This window comes from Dreissena polymorpha, chromosome 7 (genome assembly GCF_020536995.1).
Source record: "Dreissena polymorpha isolate Duluth1 chromosome 7, UMN_Dpol_1.0, whole genome shotgun sequence".
Lineage (NCBI taxonomy): Eukaryota > Metazoa > Mollusca > Bivalvia > Myida > Dreissenidae > Dreissena > Dreissena polymorpha.
Genome location: NC_068361.1, coordinates 54,545,935 through 54,566,042, shown reverse-complemented (window position 1 = coordinate 54,566,042; position 20,108 = coordinate 54,545,935). Strand labels below are relative to the sequence as shown.

The 20,108-nt window shown below is 35.2% G+C and overlaps 1 protein-coding gene across 1 annotated transcript in view; it reads right to left on the bottom strand.

Moving 5' to 3' along the window:
* LOC127838327 (ubiquinone biosynthesis protein COQ4 homolog, mitochondrial-like) overlaps window positions 1–19,110 on the bottom strand; it is a 25,454-nt gene extending 6,344 nt beyond the window's left edge. Inside the window, exons 1-3 of the mRNA XM_052366024.1 lie at window positions 18,695–19,110; window positions 4,340–4,459; window positions 3,103–3,199 (exon numbers count right to left, since the gene is read on the bottom strand). Coding sequence (XP_052221984.1) covers window positions 3,103–3,199; window positions 4,340–4,459; window positions 18,695–18,893 — 416 coding nt within the window. The 5' untranslated portion in view covers window positions 18,894–19,110. The remainder of the gene's footprint in view (window positions 1–3,102; window positions 3,200–4,339; window positions 4,460–18,694) is intronic.
* Between the last annotated feature and the right edge of the window lie 998 nt (window positions 19,111–20,108).

The following is a 20,108-nucleotide window of genomic DNA, read 5'->3' as shown; positions in this document are numbered from 1 at the left end:
TCAGATTTGGAATCTCTGCTGTAAAATGAGATTTTTAATGAATTAAAGGGAGGCAAATCTGTAATAAAAAGAACATGCATAAACCGTAGTTGTTTCCCTTGTTTGAATCATGCTAAATCCTTGCAAGTTTGGAAAGAATTAGATGAAAAATTTGGACTTTATTGCATAAACACCATTTTCTCAATTCAAGTGGAGGTAATTCTGTACTTCATGGACCAATAATGCTCATTTTTTGTAGGGTTCGTGTCCTCATTGATATAAAGACACTGTGCAAATTTGGAAAGGATCGGACAAAAAATGTGGAAGATTTTTGAAAGTTTTCACAAAATAGGCAAAAACGAATAAACATGCAAAGTTCAACGAGCTCCTGCGGCCATGTTTTTTGACGAATCAAATTTCTTTGAACAACTTTTTCAGGGGAGCCCTCAAAGGTCATCCCTGTGAAATTTTTTGAAAATCTGATGAGCGGTTTCTGACAAGAAGATTTTTTAAGGTTTTTACCATATATGGTCATGGCGGCCATCTTGGTTATGTGATCAAATTTTTTTTAACAATTCTTTTGTCCCATGACCTAGGGATGCTCCACATGAAATTTAGTTGAAATTGGCTCAATGGTTTAGTAGAAGAAGATGTTTACAAATTGTTTACAGACGGACGGACGGACGGACGGATGCCGGACGCTGAGTGATCACAATAGCTCACCTCGAGCTATCGCTCAGGTGAGCTAAAAATATTGTGGTCTATAATAACATTTACACTATGTATTGCTTTGTTCAATAATAAAAAATGCACAGAAACTTATTATAATGATTCAACCGATAATTCAATTATCATATATTTGCTGTTTATAATGTATAAAGAATTGCATGTAAAAATAACTAATAACCATCAAAAGGGAAACGGTCAAATGCTTTGAACATCTCACAAAAATAATAATAATGGATTTCAAATTAACGGAGGTAAAGGAATCCGTTATGCCATAGCTTATGAAAAACAAACATCAATACCAATTAATTTATTCCTGATCGAAAGTCTACATAATTCTTGGAAATTTATAACAAAAGTATTGTATGTAAATATCGATGAAAAAAACAACAAACCATGATTAAGTGCTCAATGAATTTACAAAAAGTGATTGATGAAAAAAAATAAAAAAATAAATCACAACCACCCAATATATTAAACACTTATAAATAATGCAAGAGATTACAAAATAGGCTGAGCTTTAGTTCAGGTTTTAACCAGATACCACAAAATAACAAAAGACAAGGGCTGTTTGTAAAACATGCATTCCCCCCTATATGGGCTATAAGTTGTAGTAGCAGCCATTGTGTAAATACGTTTTTTGTCACTGAATACGTTTTTTGTCACTGTGAATGGTGGTGGTGGTGGTGGTGGTGGTGGTGGTGGTGGTGGTGGTGGTGGTGGTGGTGGTGGTAGAAGAAATAGTAGTAGTAGTAGTAGTAGTAGTAGTAGTAGTAGTAGTAGTAGAAGTAGTAGTAGTAGTAGTAGTAGCAGCAGCAGCAGAAGCAGCAGCAGCAGCAGTAGTAGTAGTAGTAGTAGTAGTAGTAGTAGTAGTATGCATTACAAAAATGCAATTAGCCTTACATTTGGTAAAATTTAAATATATTACAAGGGAGGCAAATCTGTAACTATAAATTTAAACTTATTGCATTTGTTTCCCTGTAGTGTATTACCTCCCCTGTCCTACTTATATTTATATTAATCAACAAAATTAAGCATTAACACAATATTTAATATACAAAATATACAAAAAATCTCATATTCTGATAATATTTTTACTGATCCACTGTATTTTACTAAAAGGATGATGTTTCATTGGACTGATAATTATAGATTTAGGATTACAGACCAGTTGCTTCAGTAATATTGTTCAGAGTGTGCCCTGTTGGCCGCGTATGCATTCTAAAATTATCATTAAAAAAATAGGCAAAAACGAATAAACATGCAAAGTTCAACGAGCTTCTGCGGTTATGTTTTTTGACGAATCAAATTTCTTTGAACAACTTTTTCAGGGGAGCCCTCAAAGGTCATCCCTGTGAAATTTTTTGAAAATCTGATGAGCGGTTTCTGACAAGAAGATTTTTTAAGGTTTTTACCATATATGGTCATGGCGGCCATCTTGGTTATGCGATCAAATTTTTTTAAACAATTCTTTTGTCCCATGACCTAGGGATGCTCCACATGAAATTTAGTTGAAATTGGCTCAATGGTTTAGTAGAAGAAGATGTTTACAAATTGTTTACGGACAGACGGACGGACGCCGGACGCTGAGTGATCACAATAGCTCACCTCGAGCTATCGCTCAGGTGAGCTAAAAATCGATACGAACCGATGTAAAAATAATATTCGTAACTTGATTTTGTAATTCTTAATGGTACGACAAGATTTTTAAATAAATACGTAACGGACTTGAAAATAATTCGTAATTACGAAAATACGACCCTTATCTGGAGCTCTGAATGATGATCCAATGAATGTGAATGATAAAAAACATTTTATGTTAAAAACATTAAACTAGAACAGTCCACATGTAAAATGACGTAAACATCCAAATTTTTTCAAAAACTTCCTAATTTGGCTATTTAAATGTTTTTTTAAGAAGAAAAAATTGTAGCACAATAAAACTTCCTTCAGCCAAGTTGCTCAATGTGTAGCAATTGGCCAATTTACCAAATGGCAGAGTAAGCCCTGTAAATTTAAGGGCACATAACTCTGCAAAGAATATTGCAACATAAATAAACATTAAAATTTCTTAATGCAATTCTACACAAAGTATAAACAGCATATAACTATTCATGCTGATAAGAAGAAAACTAAGAGAATATTTCTCAACACAAAGTACACATGTTCAACGTGACAGACCAATCGACCAACCAACCGACCGATCGACTCACAGACTGACAGGTATTCCCCCCCTCCATTCTTGTATACCAACAAAAATGTGTTTGTGGTGGTAATGAAGCCACAGAATAACATATTTTTGGTACCGTTTTGATTGAACATGTCCATTCTAACAATTTTTCAGAAACAGTTTTTTGTTTATACATGTACTTCAAATAAACCTATTTACGAAAGCACCTCAAGATCTGTTGTCCAATAGGATCCGACTCCATTTTCTGCTTGATTTGCTTTAAAGCTGTCTCTGCTGTCACATCACCAAGAGTAGCTATCATGTCTGTGGTCAGAATTCAAAAGAAAATTTCATCAAACAAGCAAAAAACCATTCTTACTTAAGAGGGAACAACACACAAGTAATGTTACCCACTGATGTAATTTACATCATCACACTGATTTCAATAGGATTTCAATTTTTCACATGGCTTGAAAATCTGATATGTCAACATTAAAACGTTAATAGCATTCATGTCATAAAACTGGTTATGTTTCTGGATGTTTAGTTTAGTGTTGTAAATCATCATATGTGTGAATAAAGATAAAATCGGTAATTCTTTGGAATAAACACAATAACCGTTATCAGAAGATTATTTGCTAGCACTTTTGAAGTTTGTTTGTGGAAAACAAAAATAAATAATATCACACTGATTCTTTGCAATATGTATTTTCTCTAATCTAGTATTTTTTTATGTTCTTGCGGCAAAAAGTATAATTGTACTTCAACATAAAATATATCTGTTGTCTGAGAAAACAAGTAACAGCATGGCAGTCCTTATATTAGCAGTTTATCTAACAACAAAAATCTTAAACATTAAATGGTAAATGCAAATGAGTAATGCCTTACCTCCCTTTCTGAGCGCAGGATGGAATGCTTACCTCTCCTATCAGGATGCAGGATGGCTATGCTTACCTCCACTGTATGGGTTCAGGCTGGCCATGCTTACCTCCCCTGTATGGGTTCAAGCTGGCCAAGCTTACCTCCCCTGTATGGGTTCAGGCTGGCCATGCTTACCTTCCCTGTATGGGTTCAGGCTGGCCATGCTTACCTCCCCTGTATGGGTTCAGGATGGCCATGCTTACCTCCCCTGTATGGACTCAGGATGGCCATGCTTACCTCCCCTGTATGGGTTCAGGCTGGCCATGCTTACCTCCCCAGTATGGGTTCAGGCTGGCCATGCTTACCTCCCGTTTCTTGGTGCAGGATGGCCATGCTTACCTCCCCTGTATGGGTTCATGCTGGCCATGCTTACCTCCCCTGTATGGGTTCAGGCTGGCCATGCTTACCTCCCGTTTCTTGGTGCAGGATGGCCATGCTCACCTCCTCTGTCTGGGTTCAGGATGGCTATGCTTACCCCCCGTGTCTGGGTGCAGGATGGCCATGCTTACCTCCCCTGTATGGATGCAATATGGACATGCTTACCTCCCCTGTCTGGGTGCAGGATGGCCATGGCAGCTGAGCCCAGGGTGAGTAGGGTCTTCTGGAGTGGGGTGGTTGGCCTGTGACCTCTGTACTGACCTCTCTGGGTGGCACCATCTTCCTCTGACACATACAGATAAAACAATTGGAAGAGTCCCCACCTCCTCACAAAGACCTGATGACTATAAAGTTTAAAAGCCATGTAACAGAAGTGACTAAGGCAATCTTCAGATGTAAGGGTTCTCGCATAGGTTCTGTGTTAAGTAACAACTAAGCACGCCTGTCAACAGGTAACCAAACATTGCTGAAAAAAAAGGTTCCTGTTTAATACAATTGCAAGTTGCCTTAAGTGGTTCCAAATGATAAACATCATCAAAACCCATTCAGGGGAATTTCTAATATTTATCATAATTAAATGATTATTTATCACCTGATTTTGTCACACGTTGGAGTATGAACTGATAAAACTGATTTTAATATATCATAGTGTTTTCAATGAATTATCATTTAAAGAGCAATTTAAATCTAAAATAAAAACAAGCGATGTGTTTGTGAAACACTATGTCCCCATATATCTGACCTTTGACCTTGAAGGATGACCTTGACCTTTCACCACTCAAAAGGTGCAGCTCCATGATAACACATGCATGCCAAATATCAAGTAGCTATCTTCAATACTGCAAAAAAGTACATTAAATGAGCGATTTTGGCCCATATATTTGACCTTTGACCTTGAAGGATGACCTTGACCTTTCACCACTCAAAATGTGCAGCTCCATGAGATACACATGCATGCCAAATATGAAGTTGCTATCTTCATTATTGCAAATGTTAAAGTTTGCCCAAACACACCAAGCAACCAAGCAACCAACCAACAGACAGGGCAAAAACAATATGTCCCCCACTATAGTGGTGGGGAACATAATAAAAACTAACAAAATGACACAATCTAAAATTATTATTTGGAGTGAAAATCATTTAACTGTTGATTTCAATCAAACATTAAATAAATAAGTATCCATTCCTGGTTGCCTGGTCAGTTTCATTTATGTCAACTTATTGCTCTGACAACAGATTGACACATTTATCTCATCCAAAACCCATAATATACATGTAAGCAGAATTATAACATACTGTTAATCCCTGCCCCCAGTACAGATCTATTCAAGTTCCGGTAAGCTAGAACGGTACGATGGTTGTACCTTTTATGACCATCTTTAACTTGTCAAAAAAAGGTTAAAAAAAACAAACCAGTAGACAGAATTTTTGTTTAAGCTTAGTAAACGATTGTTATTTGTGAAGAGATATTAGATATCTTGCACATGCTCAGGTTTGAGCCTGTGTTAAACTACATGGCTGCTTTTATAGTTCACCCTTCTGAAGTCGTCTTATTGTGCACCCAAACTTTATAATCAAATATTAAAACATTATGTATATGTTTTTCTGATCAAATTGTCCTGGGAAACAATTGTTCGCAAACTTCAATTTGTAGCAGGAGAAAACCACACATGCACATGCTCAGGAATTGTGAAAGGGTCAAAGATGAAAGATGTTAATGCAACCTTGTCAAAAAAATGTTATCTGTATCAAACAGCAATCTGCAAAATTTTCAGTTAACATCTTGAGCATTTTTTCGGCGTAGCTGTTAAACCCAGCTTTTCACCTTAGCTGACCTTTGTAAGCATCCAATCAATTTGAATATAAAATTCCTGCTTGTAGGCCTGAAACTTTTTCGATGTAGAAAATGTGCAATCTACAAACAGTTTTAACATCTACATTAATAATTATGTTATTCAATTGACTTTCTATTTTTTGGAAGTATAGGGTATGAAAAGGGGTACTACAGTGCGTTTTGCAATGATGTTTACTGCGTGTTCAGCATGAAACAATTTTATCTCTAATAATAGGGCTTGAGAGATAGAACAGTTTCACACTAAACTTTCGACATCAATACAGTTTGTGTGCGCCCCTTAATATTTAGAAGATTGTCAGCGCCTGAGCGTTTGTACTTAAAGGCTGTGTTATCATATTTAGTAATTACTACCATATTCCATTCTGTGAACTCTTATATTTTAGATCATTATAAGTATTGTTGTTCAATAACCTGATATACGCTTTGAAGATAATTTGTTAATTTGTTTTCGAAATTGACTGTTAAACATGTAAATGTATAAAGCTTTAAAGAAGCCATCGTTCCAGCAGAAGAATCTTTACCTCACTTAAATGTATTGCATTCCAAACCGCAAGGTATCAAGGTCAGTTCTTAGTCAGTAACAAAATCGCTCTCTAAACGCTAGGTGAACTAGAAAGTTTATTTTGATCAGAAAGATATTTAATGAAAATATTCTAGATATTATTAGGGTATATCAATCAAAGATTCTTAATGTGTTTTCAACAATTACATGATACGTACCAGTTTAGATTAATTTAATTAGAAATGATTTCACAGTGTTTTGCATTTATATATGCAGTCATTTGCATATTTGAAGATTTTATATTGTTTTGCATTTATATATGCAGTCATTTGCATATTTGAAGATTTTATAGTAATAGTTTTATAGTTATTAGACCATTTGAATATTTGTTTAATAGTATATGTCATTTGTATATTTGTTTATTGTTGTAGGGTTTCATGATCTTGTACAGCTACACTTGATGTCTGTTTTCTTGTCAATCTCTGGCAATATGATATTTGGGGGTAACTCAATCTTAGTTGTAAATGCAATATTATACAACATATTTACATCACTTATTGTTAAGAGAATCATCAAATACCTTTCCAATATTTCCAATATAAGCAACAATGCTTGTTAAAGATTATTGCATCAACATTACATCCTTCTACAGTTTTGCTGTAACACTTTTTCAATATTCCAATATTGTCAACAATGCATGTAAAAGATTATAACATAACATAAATTAAGTCACAAACAAATTATTCATGTTGAGATCTTAAATGACAGCCTGTTATTGGCATCTTAATCAAAGCTCCCTTTTGATGTTACATCATACTTTGTTGTCATTACCTAATTGTGGGTCAGAGCAAATCTAAACCAAATGTGACCATAACAACAGCAGATGGCAACCAACTCCTATATAAGCCAAACGCAGAATGGATTCAATACCTCTGCTCTATTGCCATCTTGCTGTGTGTTTGTGTCAATAAAGTTCTACAGTTAATGTTGCTCTGACTTACAGGTAAGACATTTATTGTTTTTCTACTTTACTTGTATACGTGATATAAGTTCAGTATTTTGTATGTATTACAATTGTTCATTCTACATGCAAGTCTAAATATTTGGTGATTATTTTATATATTAAAATTCTTCAGTTACCTCTTGCTAAAAGCGAGTTATTCCCTAAAGTTTGATGTTTTAGATATTGAATACTTTCAGTTGTAAAATATGTATTGTTAACAATACATATTTTACAACTGAAAGTATTCAATATCTAAAACATCAAACTTTAGGGAATAACCATAGGGATTTGTCCCTTTGCCCCCCAGGTTGTTACTAATATTGTAACTTTCTAATTTTATCAATAATGATTATAAAAGCTTATTGCATATTTCCAATTTTCTGAATAATGCTTATAAAGCTTATTGCATAACTTTACAGTTTCACAGCTGATTGTGGATCCATGTACAAAGACATTTGTAATAAGCAGTTACTTGAACTAAGAAACCTGTTATAATGCATTCTTACTGATATAAGATTACTGGTTGTTATTAACAAGTTTGTCTCGTAGCCTTTGTCATTGTATTGGTACAACATTCCATGCAAATCAACAAACATTTTCATGATGCAATATGTATTACTTATTTATCAAGGTTTCTTTATAATAGTGTTGTTTATTGTGGATTTGATTTGACAACAAATGTTTTCTGTATTGGTTTTCTATAACCACCTGGTAACGCCAATTATGCAACAAATTCCTAGGTTACACCAAACTAGTATAAAAAGGAAATGCAGACCTCCATCTGTACTGCATTCCTTCTTTGTAAATAAATGGTGTTTTTCTATTTGGCGTTGCAGGTAAGAAACTGATTTTACTACATTATAGTTGATTCAAATTGTTTTACTTCAAGTTTCAAATACTTAACTGTTTTATGGTAATATAATTATTTATTCAGAATTTTTGTCAGTTTCAATGATAAGTCAGTTATGAATTTAAATGCAATAGAATTAAGTCTGTTAATTTATATCAGTTTAATAATTATGTTTGTTACAGTTTAAGTCAATTCATATTTACTTTCAAAGCGAGTGGCTCTATAAACTTAAATTCCCTATGTAATCTTGTATTAGTGATTTTAAGTAATTTGTGTATTGTATTTGTATATTTGACTGCATTCCTTCTTTGTAAATAAATGGTGTTTTTCTATTTGGCGTTGCAGTCCGGCTTCCTCCCAAACCTCTCACAGAAAAAGTTAAACTACATCAAGGAGTCGTTACATCAAAATTATTCGAGTTCAATATTCAATTTTCAAAAGACAATTCAATGAGCAAATCGTATTCCAAATAACTGAATAATATATAAACAAAACGCTTATAAACAAAACACTTCTTAACAACTTATCTTGACAACAAACTCACAACAAAAGTTGTCAAAACTGGTGGAGAATACGGGTATACTACAAGATCCCTGAATTCTTCATGCTGAGGAGGCCGACTGCTCCAGGACCCTACTTGCTGAGATCGACCCCAATCCAGGACAGTTCAGGGGAGACCACCCCAAACCAGGACCGGTCAGAGGAAACGAACCAGACCCAGGACCCATCACAGGAAACAACCCCAACCCAGGACCAATCAGAGGATACCACCCCCACCGTTGACCCGTCAGAGGAGTCTACCACCACCCAGGACTCAACCAGCCTCAGAAGACAGTGCCCACTGCAGAAGTCAACCCAAGCTTCTCCTGACATCAGACGTGCAGGACCCATGGAATTTGCAGGTAGGCCCTTTTCTGTTGATAGTGTTGGTAGATTTGACCCCAAGAAGGATGACGCAAGGGCTTGGTTAGAAAGATATATTTACATTGGTGGTATTTCAAAAACTTCCCCAAGCCAATTGGCACAATGTTTTGGGTTCTTTTTAACATTGGGGTCTGCATTTGATTGGTTCATTAGTCTCTCTGAGGACATTAAAGAAGATTTTGAATTGTTAAAAACTCAGTTTTTAAGGAGATTTTCTCAAAAAGTTGATTTAATACATACAACTTCTGAAATTTTTCAAATGAAACAGAGCCAGAATCAAAAAGTTAAAGATTTTGTTTATGAAGTTGAGAACAAGGCACTTAAGGCAGGTATTGCCCAAGACACTATTTTTAGTGCAATTCATTGTGGGTTACTCCCGCATATTAGGGCTGATTTAATAAGAAATCCTCCAAGCAATTTAGATGAGCTTTTAAAAACCTCTGAGCAGTCTGAAAGTGCACATGAGTTAAACCCCCCTCAGGCAAATTTATCAGCTACTTTAATTACTGGTATTGTGCGGAATGCACTAGGCAATGTTAATTTACTTGACCTACACAACAAAGTTGAAAATTTAATGTTCACACAAAATTCTGTAAATGCTGTTGAAGCAACACCTTCTAATATACAAAATTATGTTGAACAAAGGTCTAATACTAGGAGTACTTTTAAAAGCATCAATTCAAAATGTACAGCTTGCGGTGATAGCAAACTTCATCAAATTTCAAAATGTTGGGCAAAATCTAAAACTTGCTATTTCTGTAACAAACAAGGTCACATTCAAAAGGCATGTTTTCATTGGTTGAAAGCTAATAACAGATGACAATTTCCACCTGCCAGTGGTTACAGAGGGAACCATCTGGAAAGGTCCAAATCTGACAAATATTCTGTGCAACAAAATAAGCATTCAATCGATAAAACTAATGCTAAAACTTCAATAAAACGATCAAACATTGAAAACAAAAAGTCTAGTCTGAAAAGTAATTCCAATCAAGGCAAAAATAATAAATCAGTCCCATCAATTTCAAATGTTTCAACAGAAACAAACCTACTAAACAACTTCATCCAAATAACAATAGGTACTAGACAGCTTAAAGCATTAGTTGACTCAGGTGCGAATTTGTCATGCATTAGCAAATCCCTCTTGAAAAAAATCCGACCGGATATCAAACACCTCAATGCAAGTGACCATTTATGGGTTGTAGGTGTCAGTGGCAAAATGATCAAAGTTAAGGGCACAATTATATTAGACATTAAAATGGGAGAAGATTCATTTTCACAGAAATTCTATGTCTTTGACCACATTCATCAGGCTTTAATACTTGGAATGGATTTTCTAACAAAAAATAAGTGTGTTCTGGACTTTGAGAGTTTACAGTTCAAAGCAAATCAAACCAAAAGATCAATAAACATGATTTCCGCTCCTAAGGTTGGGTTAGCAAGGCTACAGAATAGTTTGACCATAGAGGCATGCTCTCAGGTGTGTGTGCCAATTAAATGTTCAAAGTTTAAAACTGGTCAGGTTGTTTTGGTCGAAGCTGTTAATTCCCTAATGTCAAAAAGCATTGCTTTAGGTAGGGTTGTTGTAAAGCCGACTAATGGCAAGAGTTCATGTTTGCTAATGAATCCCTTACCTTGTGATGTGCATCTTAAAGCAAATACTGTGATTGGAAAACTCATTCCTGTCCATGAGGACTCAATTAGAAAATTAAATGATGATGATGATGATGATGATGATGACGATGATGATGATGATCTGTGCGAACCTGGTGTTCATGTCTTGACAGAAGTTGAGGTGAATACCATTCTCAATGACTTGGGTATTGATGTTGATGGCCAATTTCTTACTATTGAACAGAAACAAAAATTGAAACGGTTTATTGCTTCAAACAGGGATATGTTTGCTAAAGATACATCAGAACTAGGGTGTACTGATTTACATCATCATAGGATTGAAACTGGTGATGCTGTTCCACAGCGTCAACCTCCTTATAGAGAGTCCCCTCAGGCTAAGGCAGAAATAGAGTCACAAGTCAAGGATATGTTAGACAATGACATTATTGAACCATCAGATTCCATGTGGGCAGCCCCAGTCATTTTGTGCAGAAAGAGAGATAACACTTTCAGATTTGCAATTGATTATAGGCGTCTCAATGCTGTAACTCAACCAATCAATTTCCCTTTGCCGAGGTTCGAAGATGTTGTTGATTCTGTTTCTGAGCAAAATTCTAAAATTTTCACTGTGTTGGACTTGAAGAGTGGTTTTCACCAAATTCCATTAGACCCTGAGACAAAGCATAAAACAACATTTGTTACACATAAAGGTAGTTATAGTTTCAAACGCCTTCCATATGGTCTTCGAAATGCACCTGTAGCTTTTCAAATGGTAATGGCTCAGGTCTTAAGAGGTATCAATTTCAAATTTGCACTTGTTTATGTTGATGATATCATGATCCACTCTTCTAACTTTGACCAACATTTAGAACATTTAGAGCTAGTTTTCAATAGACTAAGGCAAGCTAATTTAAAATTACAACCCAAAAAGTGCAATTTTGCAGCAAGCCGCGTTGAATATCTTGGACATTTATTCACAAGCACCGGCATTGAGGTCAATCCAAAGAAAATAGAATGTGTTAAAACTTTTCCAAGACCAAAAACCCAACGTAATGTCCGTGAATTTCTTGGTTTATGTAACTACTACAGAAAATTCATAGCAGGCTTTGCAGCAATAGCTAGTCCTCTTAATGAACTCCTTAAGAAAGAAATTCCTTTTAAGTGGACTGACAAATGTGAACTAGCTTTTCAAACATTAAAGGAAAAACTAATTTCAACTCCAATTTTAGTGTTCCCTGACATGTCAAAACCTTTCATTCTCTCTACTGACGCATCTGACTCAGCCATAGGCTTTGTGTTAGGTCAGTTAGATGATGAAAAGAAAGAAAGAGTGATTTCTTATGGAGGTCGCTCACTTAGGGGTAACGAACTAAAATGGAGCATTTATGAAAAAGAATGTTTAGCACTTATTGAGGCCATAAGTCAATTCCATCCATACTTAGCAAATTCTAAATTCACTGTTTATACTGACAATATGGGAATGAAATTTATTCAAAATCTCAAAGACTTGACTGGCAGGAAAGGTCGATGGTCTCTTAAGCTGCAAAGTTATGACTTTGACATCATTCACAAACCAGGGCTTAAAAATGCCAATGCTGATGCATTAAGCAGACGATCATATGACATTGATCCAACCAGTGCTTCTGTTAATGCAGTTGACTTGAGCAGCAAAAAGCATCAATCTATACAAGTAGAATTCAGCTATTCTGCTCAAAATTCTGTATTGCATGATGTGCCCTTGCTGGCGGCGTTGGACATTGTTGATGATGTTGATGATCTGCAGTCTGTTGATTTGCATGATTTTTCATCAGATCTTTCAAAACAACAATGGGCTTGTTCTGAGTTAAAGGAAATTTTAGATTACCTTGTTCACAAGAAACTTCCAGATGAAACCAAAAATCATCGCTCAATTGTTATAAAGTCTGAGCAGTACTTTCTAAAGGACAATGTCTTGTATCACATCTGTGACCCCAAACACAAGAAAAAGAAACGGGACTCCGAACCTTTTTCACAGGTAGCTGTTCCTAAACACTTAAGGGAAGATGTCATGAAATCCTATCATGAAAAACATGCTCATTTGGGTTTTGATAAAACCTATTTTGCAATTAGAAGCAAGTATTACTGGCCAGGGATGTATGTAGACATTGAAAACCATGTTAATACTTGCATTGTTTGTCAAAAGTCTAAGAGGAATTATGCTAACCATAAAGCCCCTCTCTGTCCTCTGCCAGTTGCATCTAATAGCTTTTCCAGAATTCATGTTGACATTCTTGGACCCCTTCCTGTCACAAAAGACAATCACAAGTACATTTTAGTTGTGGTAGACTCTTTCTCTGGTTGGTGTGAGGCATTTCCACTTCGAACACAGGAAGCGTCAGAAGTAGCGAAACTTTTATTTGAAGAAATTTTCTGTCGGTATGGCGCTCCAGACATTCTAGTCAGTGACCGTGGCTCAAACTTTCTCTCTAAACTTGTAGCAGCAGTTTGTGAAAAGTTTCAAGTGACTAGACATCACACATCCTCATTTCACCCTCAAACAAATAGTGTAGTTGAGCGTGTAAATGGTAGCCTTGGTCAAGCACTTAGATCTCTATGCAATGATAACCAAGATAATTGGTCAGACTTCATTCCTACAATAATGATGGCTTTCAGGAATTCAGTCTCATCTTCCACTGGCTACACACCCTACCAAGTCCTTTTTGGTAGACAGATGAGACTGCCTATAGACACTTCTCTTGTGCCAAAAGAAAATTTGCCTGTTAATGTTAAGCAACATGTTCAACGTTTAAATGAGCACCTCAAATTAACAGATGCAATTGTAAAAGCCAATCGCCTTGGACAACAAGTAAAGCAAAAACTCTACCATGACAAAACATCTAAGGAACCAAACTTTAATATAGGTGACAAAGTCTTAATGACTAAAGAAAATGTTAAGATTGGCCTATCAAAGAAACTCACACCTAAATTCCAAGGTCCATATGAGATCATTGACATAGGTCCAAATTATACATACCAATTAAAATCAATTGCAGATGGAAAAATAAGCAAATCATTAATAAATGCTAACAGACTAAAGAAATATTTTGACGGAGAATCAATAACAAAAGATGATACTTCAAATGAGGAGCAAGTGCCAGATCTTGCAAATAATGACGAAAATGTCTTGCAAAAAGAGCCTGATAAAATACTGCAGTATCGATATCAAAATGGCAAAAAATACTACAAAGTCAAATACACAGGCATTGATGGAAGTTATAACATATGGGTGTATGAACATATGGTGCCTCAAAATCTTAAAACTGAGTATCATAACATGTACACCAATAGAAATCGAAAACGAAAAAAATTGCAAGTTTATAAAAGACAGTAAACTGTCTGTATACTAATGTTAACTTATGGAAATCTGCACAACTATAAATGTGTGTATACCATTAAAAATATGTACACTTTTGGGATTGTTTCCAAAATTAAAACAATCAGTTCTTCCAAAAACTATTTAAAGCTTAAGTGTAGGTTTACTACCCTAAATGATTAAATGTCTTTCACACAGATTACTTTTAAAGTAATGAGTCTCACTCATGAAAAAAGTGCTAATAGGATATACCGGTTATCCATTAATCTGTCTTGAGGATTTTTATTCAAACTTGGGTACTTTGTCTACAGTCAGGACACTTCCTGTATCTTATGCTTATAGCTTGGATTCCTGTTTGTCTTTGGAACAAAAGTCTGCATTGAAATAGGCATTATGTTTAATATAATATAGCCTTGGCAATCTGTTATATTTGTAAGGCATATGGGTTGTATATATAATTGATTTCGAACCATTAAAGAGCAGCCCAATTTTAGACGACTTTTTTTGAAATTCTAAGAAGCCAGGCGAAGTCCTTCAAATGGTCAAATAACTATAAAACTATTACTATAAAATCTTCAAATATGCAAATGACTGCATATATAAATGCAAAACAATATAAAATCTTCAAATATGCAAATGACTGCATATATAAATGCAAAACACTGTGAAAATATTCCACCATCAAGACCAATTTATTTAGCATGAGCACGATGTTTCACGATTCTATTAACATTCGAATCAAATAACAATGTCAGACAAACCACTTAAACAGGTCTGTTTGAAGAACGCAAGTATAAATATTTAAAAAATGTATGGATGATGTGTGTGTCACTGGCTTACCTATATGTTTTCATTTATTTTCATTCCTCTTTTATATTTCTGTTTTGTAGATGTATGATCAATAATATCTCATAATGCGAGCTCAGCCACGAAATCTGGCCCAATACCACATACTTGATTTGCGTGTGATGAAGCTAAGAACTGTGCAGAAAAAAAGCATTGGCTATCTTTGATCTCAGAGATATAACCTTTTATTGTTCATCATGATCAACACCGACAACATTCAACGCCCTATATCTTTTTTCAAGGTATTTCTTGTTTAGAAATAACAATTATAAAAGTGTTACATAATAGAAGTGACTTTGTAGAATACTGTAAAATTTTCAGGTATTCCTGCTAGATAACAAGAGATCTCCCGCTGTCTAACATTGATGATTCAAATAATTGTTTAAAGGGGCCTTTTCAGATTTTGGCATGTATTGAAGCTTGTCATTAAATACTTTATATTGATAAATTTAAACATGGGACCTAAAAATTTTCTAGAAAAAACAAGAATACAATTAAAATCAAAGCGTTGAAGGCACTGAAGTTGCTCGCTATTGCATAATTTAAGATGCAATTCATTTTTCAAAATACACATGGCCCATTTTTGAACATTCTGAAAGCATAGAAAGTATGATGAAAATGGTGAAAGTGAGAACTGAATATAAAGACAATTTGCATTCACCATCATATTAAATGAATATTGTTGGAATATCGAATACCTATCTCACTAAGAATATAATTTCATGATGAAAATTCACTTAACAAAACTTTTGATTTTTGACACCATAATTATACAAATTCAAAATATACAAGAAGATCATTGATAAAAATAAATAAATAATAAATCTGCGAGCAATACTTTTTACTCACGAATAAGGTAGTCATCAAGACAGCCCTGTTGACCCGTACATTGTTGTTTATGCATTACTTGTAACCCTAGCAGTTCACTATGTGTCAACAACTCTTACCTAAACATAGGGTTAGAGCACTCATGCGCTTTTTCGGCGTAGCTGTTTTACTCAGCTTTTCATCTTAATGACTTTTACATAACGCCAGCAGACACGCATGAATATTTTCGAATATTTCATAGGCTGATTCGAGATAAAACCTCTGAACTTTGGCAAAATCACTGTGTCTGTGCTCAGCGCGAAGGATGTAGCACTGTTCAGTGTAAGGAATTCCGGACTACTCTCTGAATGTTCAAACGACACAAATTGTGGCCCAGTTACAACTACACGTTAAAATCTATTTCACAGAATTTCAATTATGCTTTCAAGATGAGAAAACAATCATTACCAAAATAGTATAGCGTCACAATAAGAAGAAAATCGTTTAATTATCCAACCAAAATGTTTGCTGTACTCCTTCAGCACGTCTGGAAATCGTTCCTGAACGCCTGGATAGGCTGCCCTTATTAACAAGTTTGCTATTTTGAATTCAATTTGGTATCGAAAAGCATTGTGCTAAAATGTGCCATTTACAATTCGCAATGAGATTTTTAATGACCCTCGTCATGCGAAAGTGGGTCTCATTCCATATACGCCCATCATATATATAGCCCACTCAGCCTGCGCATCTCTCAGTCTGGTCAGGAGATACATAATGAGACCATAACATATTGAGTGATTTTATAGCGAACAGCATAGCCTCTGACCAGACTGCGCAAATGCACATGTTGAGTTTAAGAAACGCTGGTTGAAACGCATAAGACCCATTTTCGCATGACGCGGCTATGAAAGTGTAATTTAAATGTGTCGAAAGAAAACTGCAATTAAATCAAACATTAACATACAATATATTTCGATAGTGAAGAAATATACTCAAAATAAGGCATGTGAAGACACATGATGTGCACTCCTGTAGTATATTTTTTATCTTCTTAAACTAATGTGTGGTTTGACACTGACAACACACATTTCATGCGGTGAATATGCAACTTATAAGTGAAAAAAACCCACAATAGTTAAACTTTTGTTTTCATTTTATTTATTTATTTACAAAAGTAAATTGCAAACTTTATTTCAAAGTCAGCGTTTACGCCGACTACATTTAAAAAAGATATTTCTTGTTCTATTTGGTCGTTTTCGGTTTTAGCGATTATAAAGCATTTTTGAGATTGTCTATAGTATACTTGTAGTAATTGGTGAAGTGAACTCATGTCAAACGTTTTATAAATTGAGAACTGTGAATATAAACAAGCTTAACCTTCTACTATTGCGTTATTAGCACCCGTAAATACAAAAGATTGCCGCTATCTGTTGAGAACAAAAGAACGTTTCCCAGAAATCCCCGCTGTAGAAGCATGAATGAGGTTAGGAAACAGATCATTCGTGTTATATTTAATTGTTTGTTATATTCAGTTTTAGCAATTATGAAGCATTTTTGTTGTTGTCTATCATATCCCTGATGTTATTGTTGAACTCATGTTCAACGTTTTATAAATTGAGAATATAAACAAGCGTAACCTTATACAATTGCGTTGTTTTACCGAATCTATTAATAGCCTCAGACAATCGTCACCTGACACTATTGCGTTATCACCCGTGCAATTGGACTCTCCCTTGTTTATCAGCAGCCGCATCTATTAATAGCCTCAGATTATGAATGGGCTGAGCAAAAATACTACGTCGTGAAGACGCAGCAGAAAGTGGACTATTTTTATCATTCATAAACAATCTTAATCATTCATAAACAATCTCTTCCGCGACATGTATAATACAATCATTCTATATTAGCTCCGTTTGAATCTATTACATTTAACACGATATTCATACAATGTTTCCATTTGTGAATGAATATAGTTGGAGAACTCAAACCTGTTGCATAAATTATACAACTCTTTCTCGCGCGGATGTGGCAGGTAGTAGGCTCTCCGTAGATAAGCCGAACCGACTTGAAATTTTGAGTAACAACATTAGCGGGTCGCTATGCTACCAACTAAAAATGAAAAAAAATTAACGACCCTCAACTGGGCTCGAACCACTGACTCGAACTACTAGTCCTGGAGTAAAAAGTCTCCAGCTTAGACCACTTCTGTCTTGACTATCCGTGCTCATGCTATGTGCGGATTTATATTTTACTTATATAAGCAATCCTCGTAGTAGCTGAGTCGCACCAGTCAAAAACCATAAAAGTGACATTTAAAGTTATGGTAGCCAGAACTATCCTCGTAGTTTCCCAAAATATAATGACAGCAACAGAACTTTCCAAATTATTCAATCGTTTCGTATTGCAACGCTTTATAACTTTCAGGTTTTCAAATCATCAAAAGATGCATTTAATGTATATTTTAGAGCATAGTTAATCTATCTATCTTCGGATACTGTTTAACTCCCCTTTCAGCTATTATTAACAGAGCGCGCAGTCAGTGCAAGAAAAAGATTTATACAAAATTGTACAATAAATGTTCAGTCAGTCAGTGCAAGAAAAAGATTTATACAATATTGTACAATAATTTCAGTATTACTATTTCCTTTTGGATCAGTCGCCGAAACTATTCAGTGGTATGTAACCCTTGACATTGTCAGCCATTTTATCCGGTGCGACATTCATTTTCCTTTTCCGACTGTTATATAAATAAATATTTATGGAACAATACCTGTAACACTACCAATCTGTGAAGTGCTGTGTAGTCGTACACCAAAACTGGTTGAAGAAAAACAATTGAGTTTCAAAATACGACGAAACTTTAAATATTTGACATAGCTTAGAGACTTTTTGACGCAAACGGAGGCCATATTGCGCATGTGTCGAGGGACCGGAAACAGCATGCAAGTGTAAAACATTGAGTTCCTCATTAAAACGTTATTACAACGAAGTTAAACTATGCTATTAAGTTCAGTTATATATCGCCTTCAAAGGGGATCGGTAAACAATTTAAGCCGCATTGATCTTTCAAGGTCATTGCATCATGCAGTTGCTGGGTCCGACAGAAGACAGTTGATGAGGCCTTCGACTCAAAGGTGCCCGGATGTGGGCTTAGTAAACAATGTGAGAGAGAATAGGCAGTTTGTCAGGAACCTTAGTACATCCAGCATATTGTCATGTGAAAACATTGCCACTAAACAAATTGTTCAAAGTCTCCAAGAAAAAATAGTAACAAAAAAGTTTATTTCCTACAAGTGTAAAGTATGCGATACAAGAAATGGTCACATGTTCTCCAAAAAGGCATATGAAGAAGGGGTTGTGATCGTCACATGTGAAGGATGCAAAAACCATCACCTGCTGGCCGACAACCTGGGTTGGTTTACAGATGTTGGAAAGAAGTAAGCTTGTAAAAAATTATCATAACAATTCACCTAGCTTGATTACTTCTAAATAATATTTGTAGCATGTGGTCACTGTCGTTCTCATACCTCGTAGCTATACAATTTTCAAAATATTTGTTCGTCTTTTCCGAATATATTAAGTCTGGCGCGTGTTTTGTGCTATATCTCGTAGCTCTACGCCAATCAGAGCCCTTGAATAAGCCACATGACGAAATGTTGTAGAATGATTGTTGGCTTTTTTCTGGGTCGAAAAGTCGTAGCGACGCCATTTCACCTATAGGTACGTCGTTTCGTTTGGACAAATTTGACAAAAACGTTTTTATTATTTATTTTTTTTTGCAACTACGAGGTTTCCTATCAGGACGAATTGTCGTACCTCATTAAAATGACAAAACTGTGGTGACAAAATATCGTAGCTACCATGTCTGACTGTCAGTATGACTTATCAGTATGACTTACGCGTCTACGGCTTATACCGTATTTTGCAGCTTCATTTGTTTGGTATTTTTACAGAATTTCAATTTCTAAAACATCGTTATAAAAAAATGAGACGTTTTTTTTCTCTCTCCTGAAAAGTTGGCATTTTGTAGCTACAAGGTTTGAGAACGACAGCGACGATGTGCTGGTGTCTAATTGATACTTTTTTCAATAAGCCAACATTTATAAAGTGCAAAGTCATGTGATGTGCAGAATTCTAGAATGAGGCTAAATGTGATGCCATTTCTATATATAATAGCGCTCCAT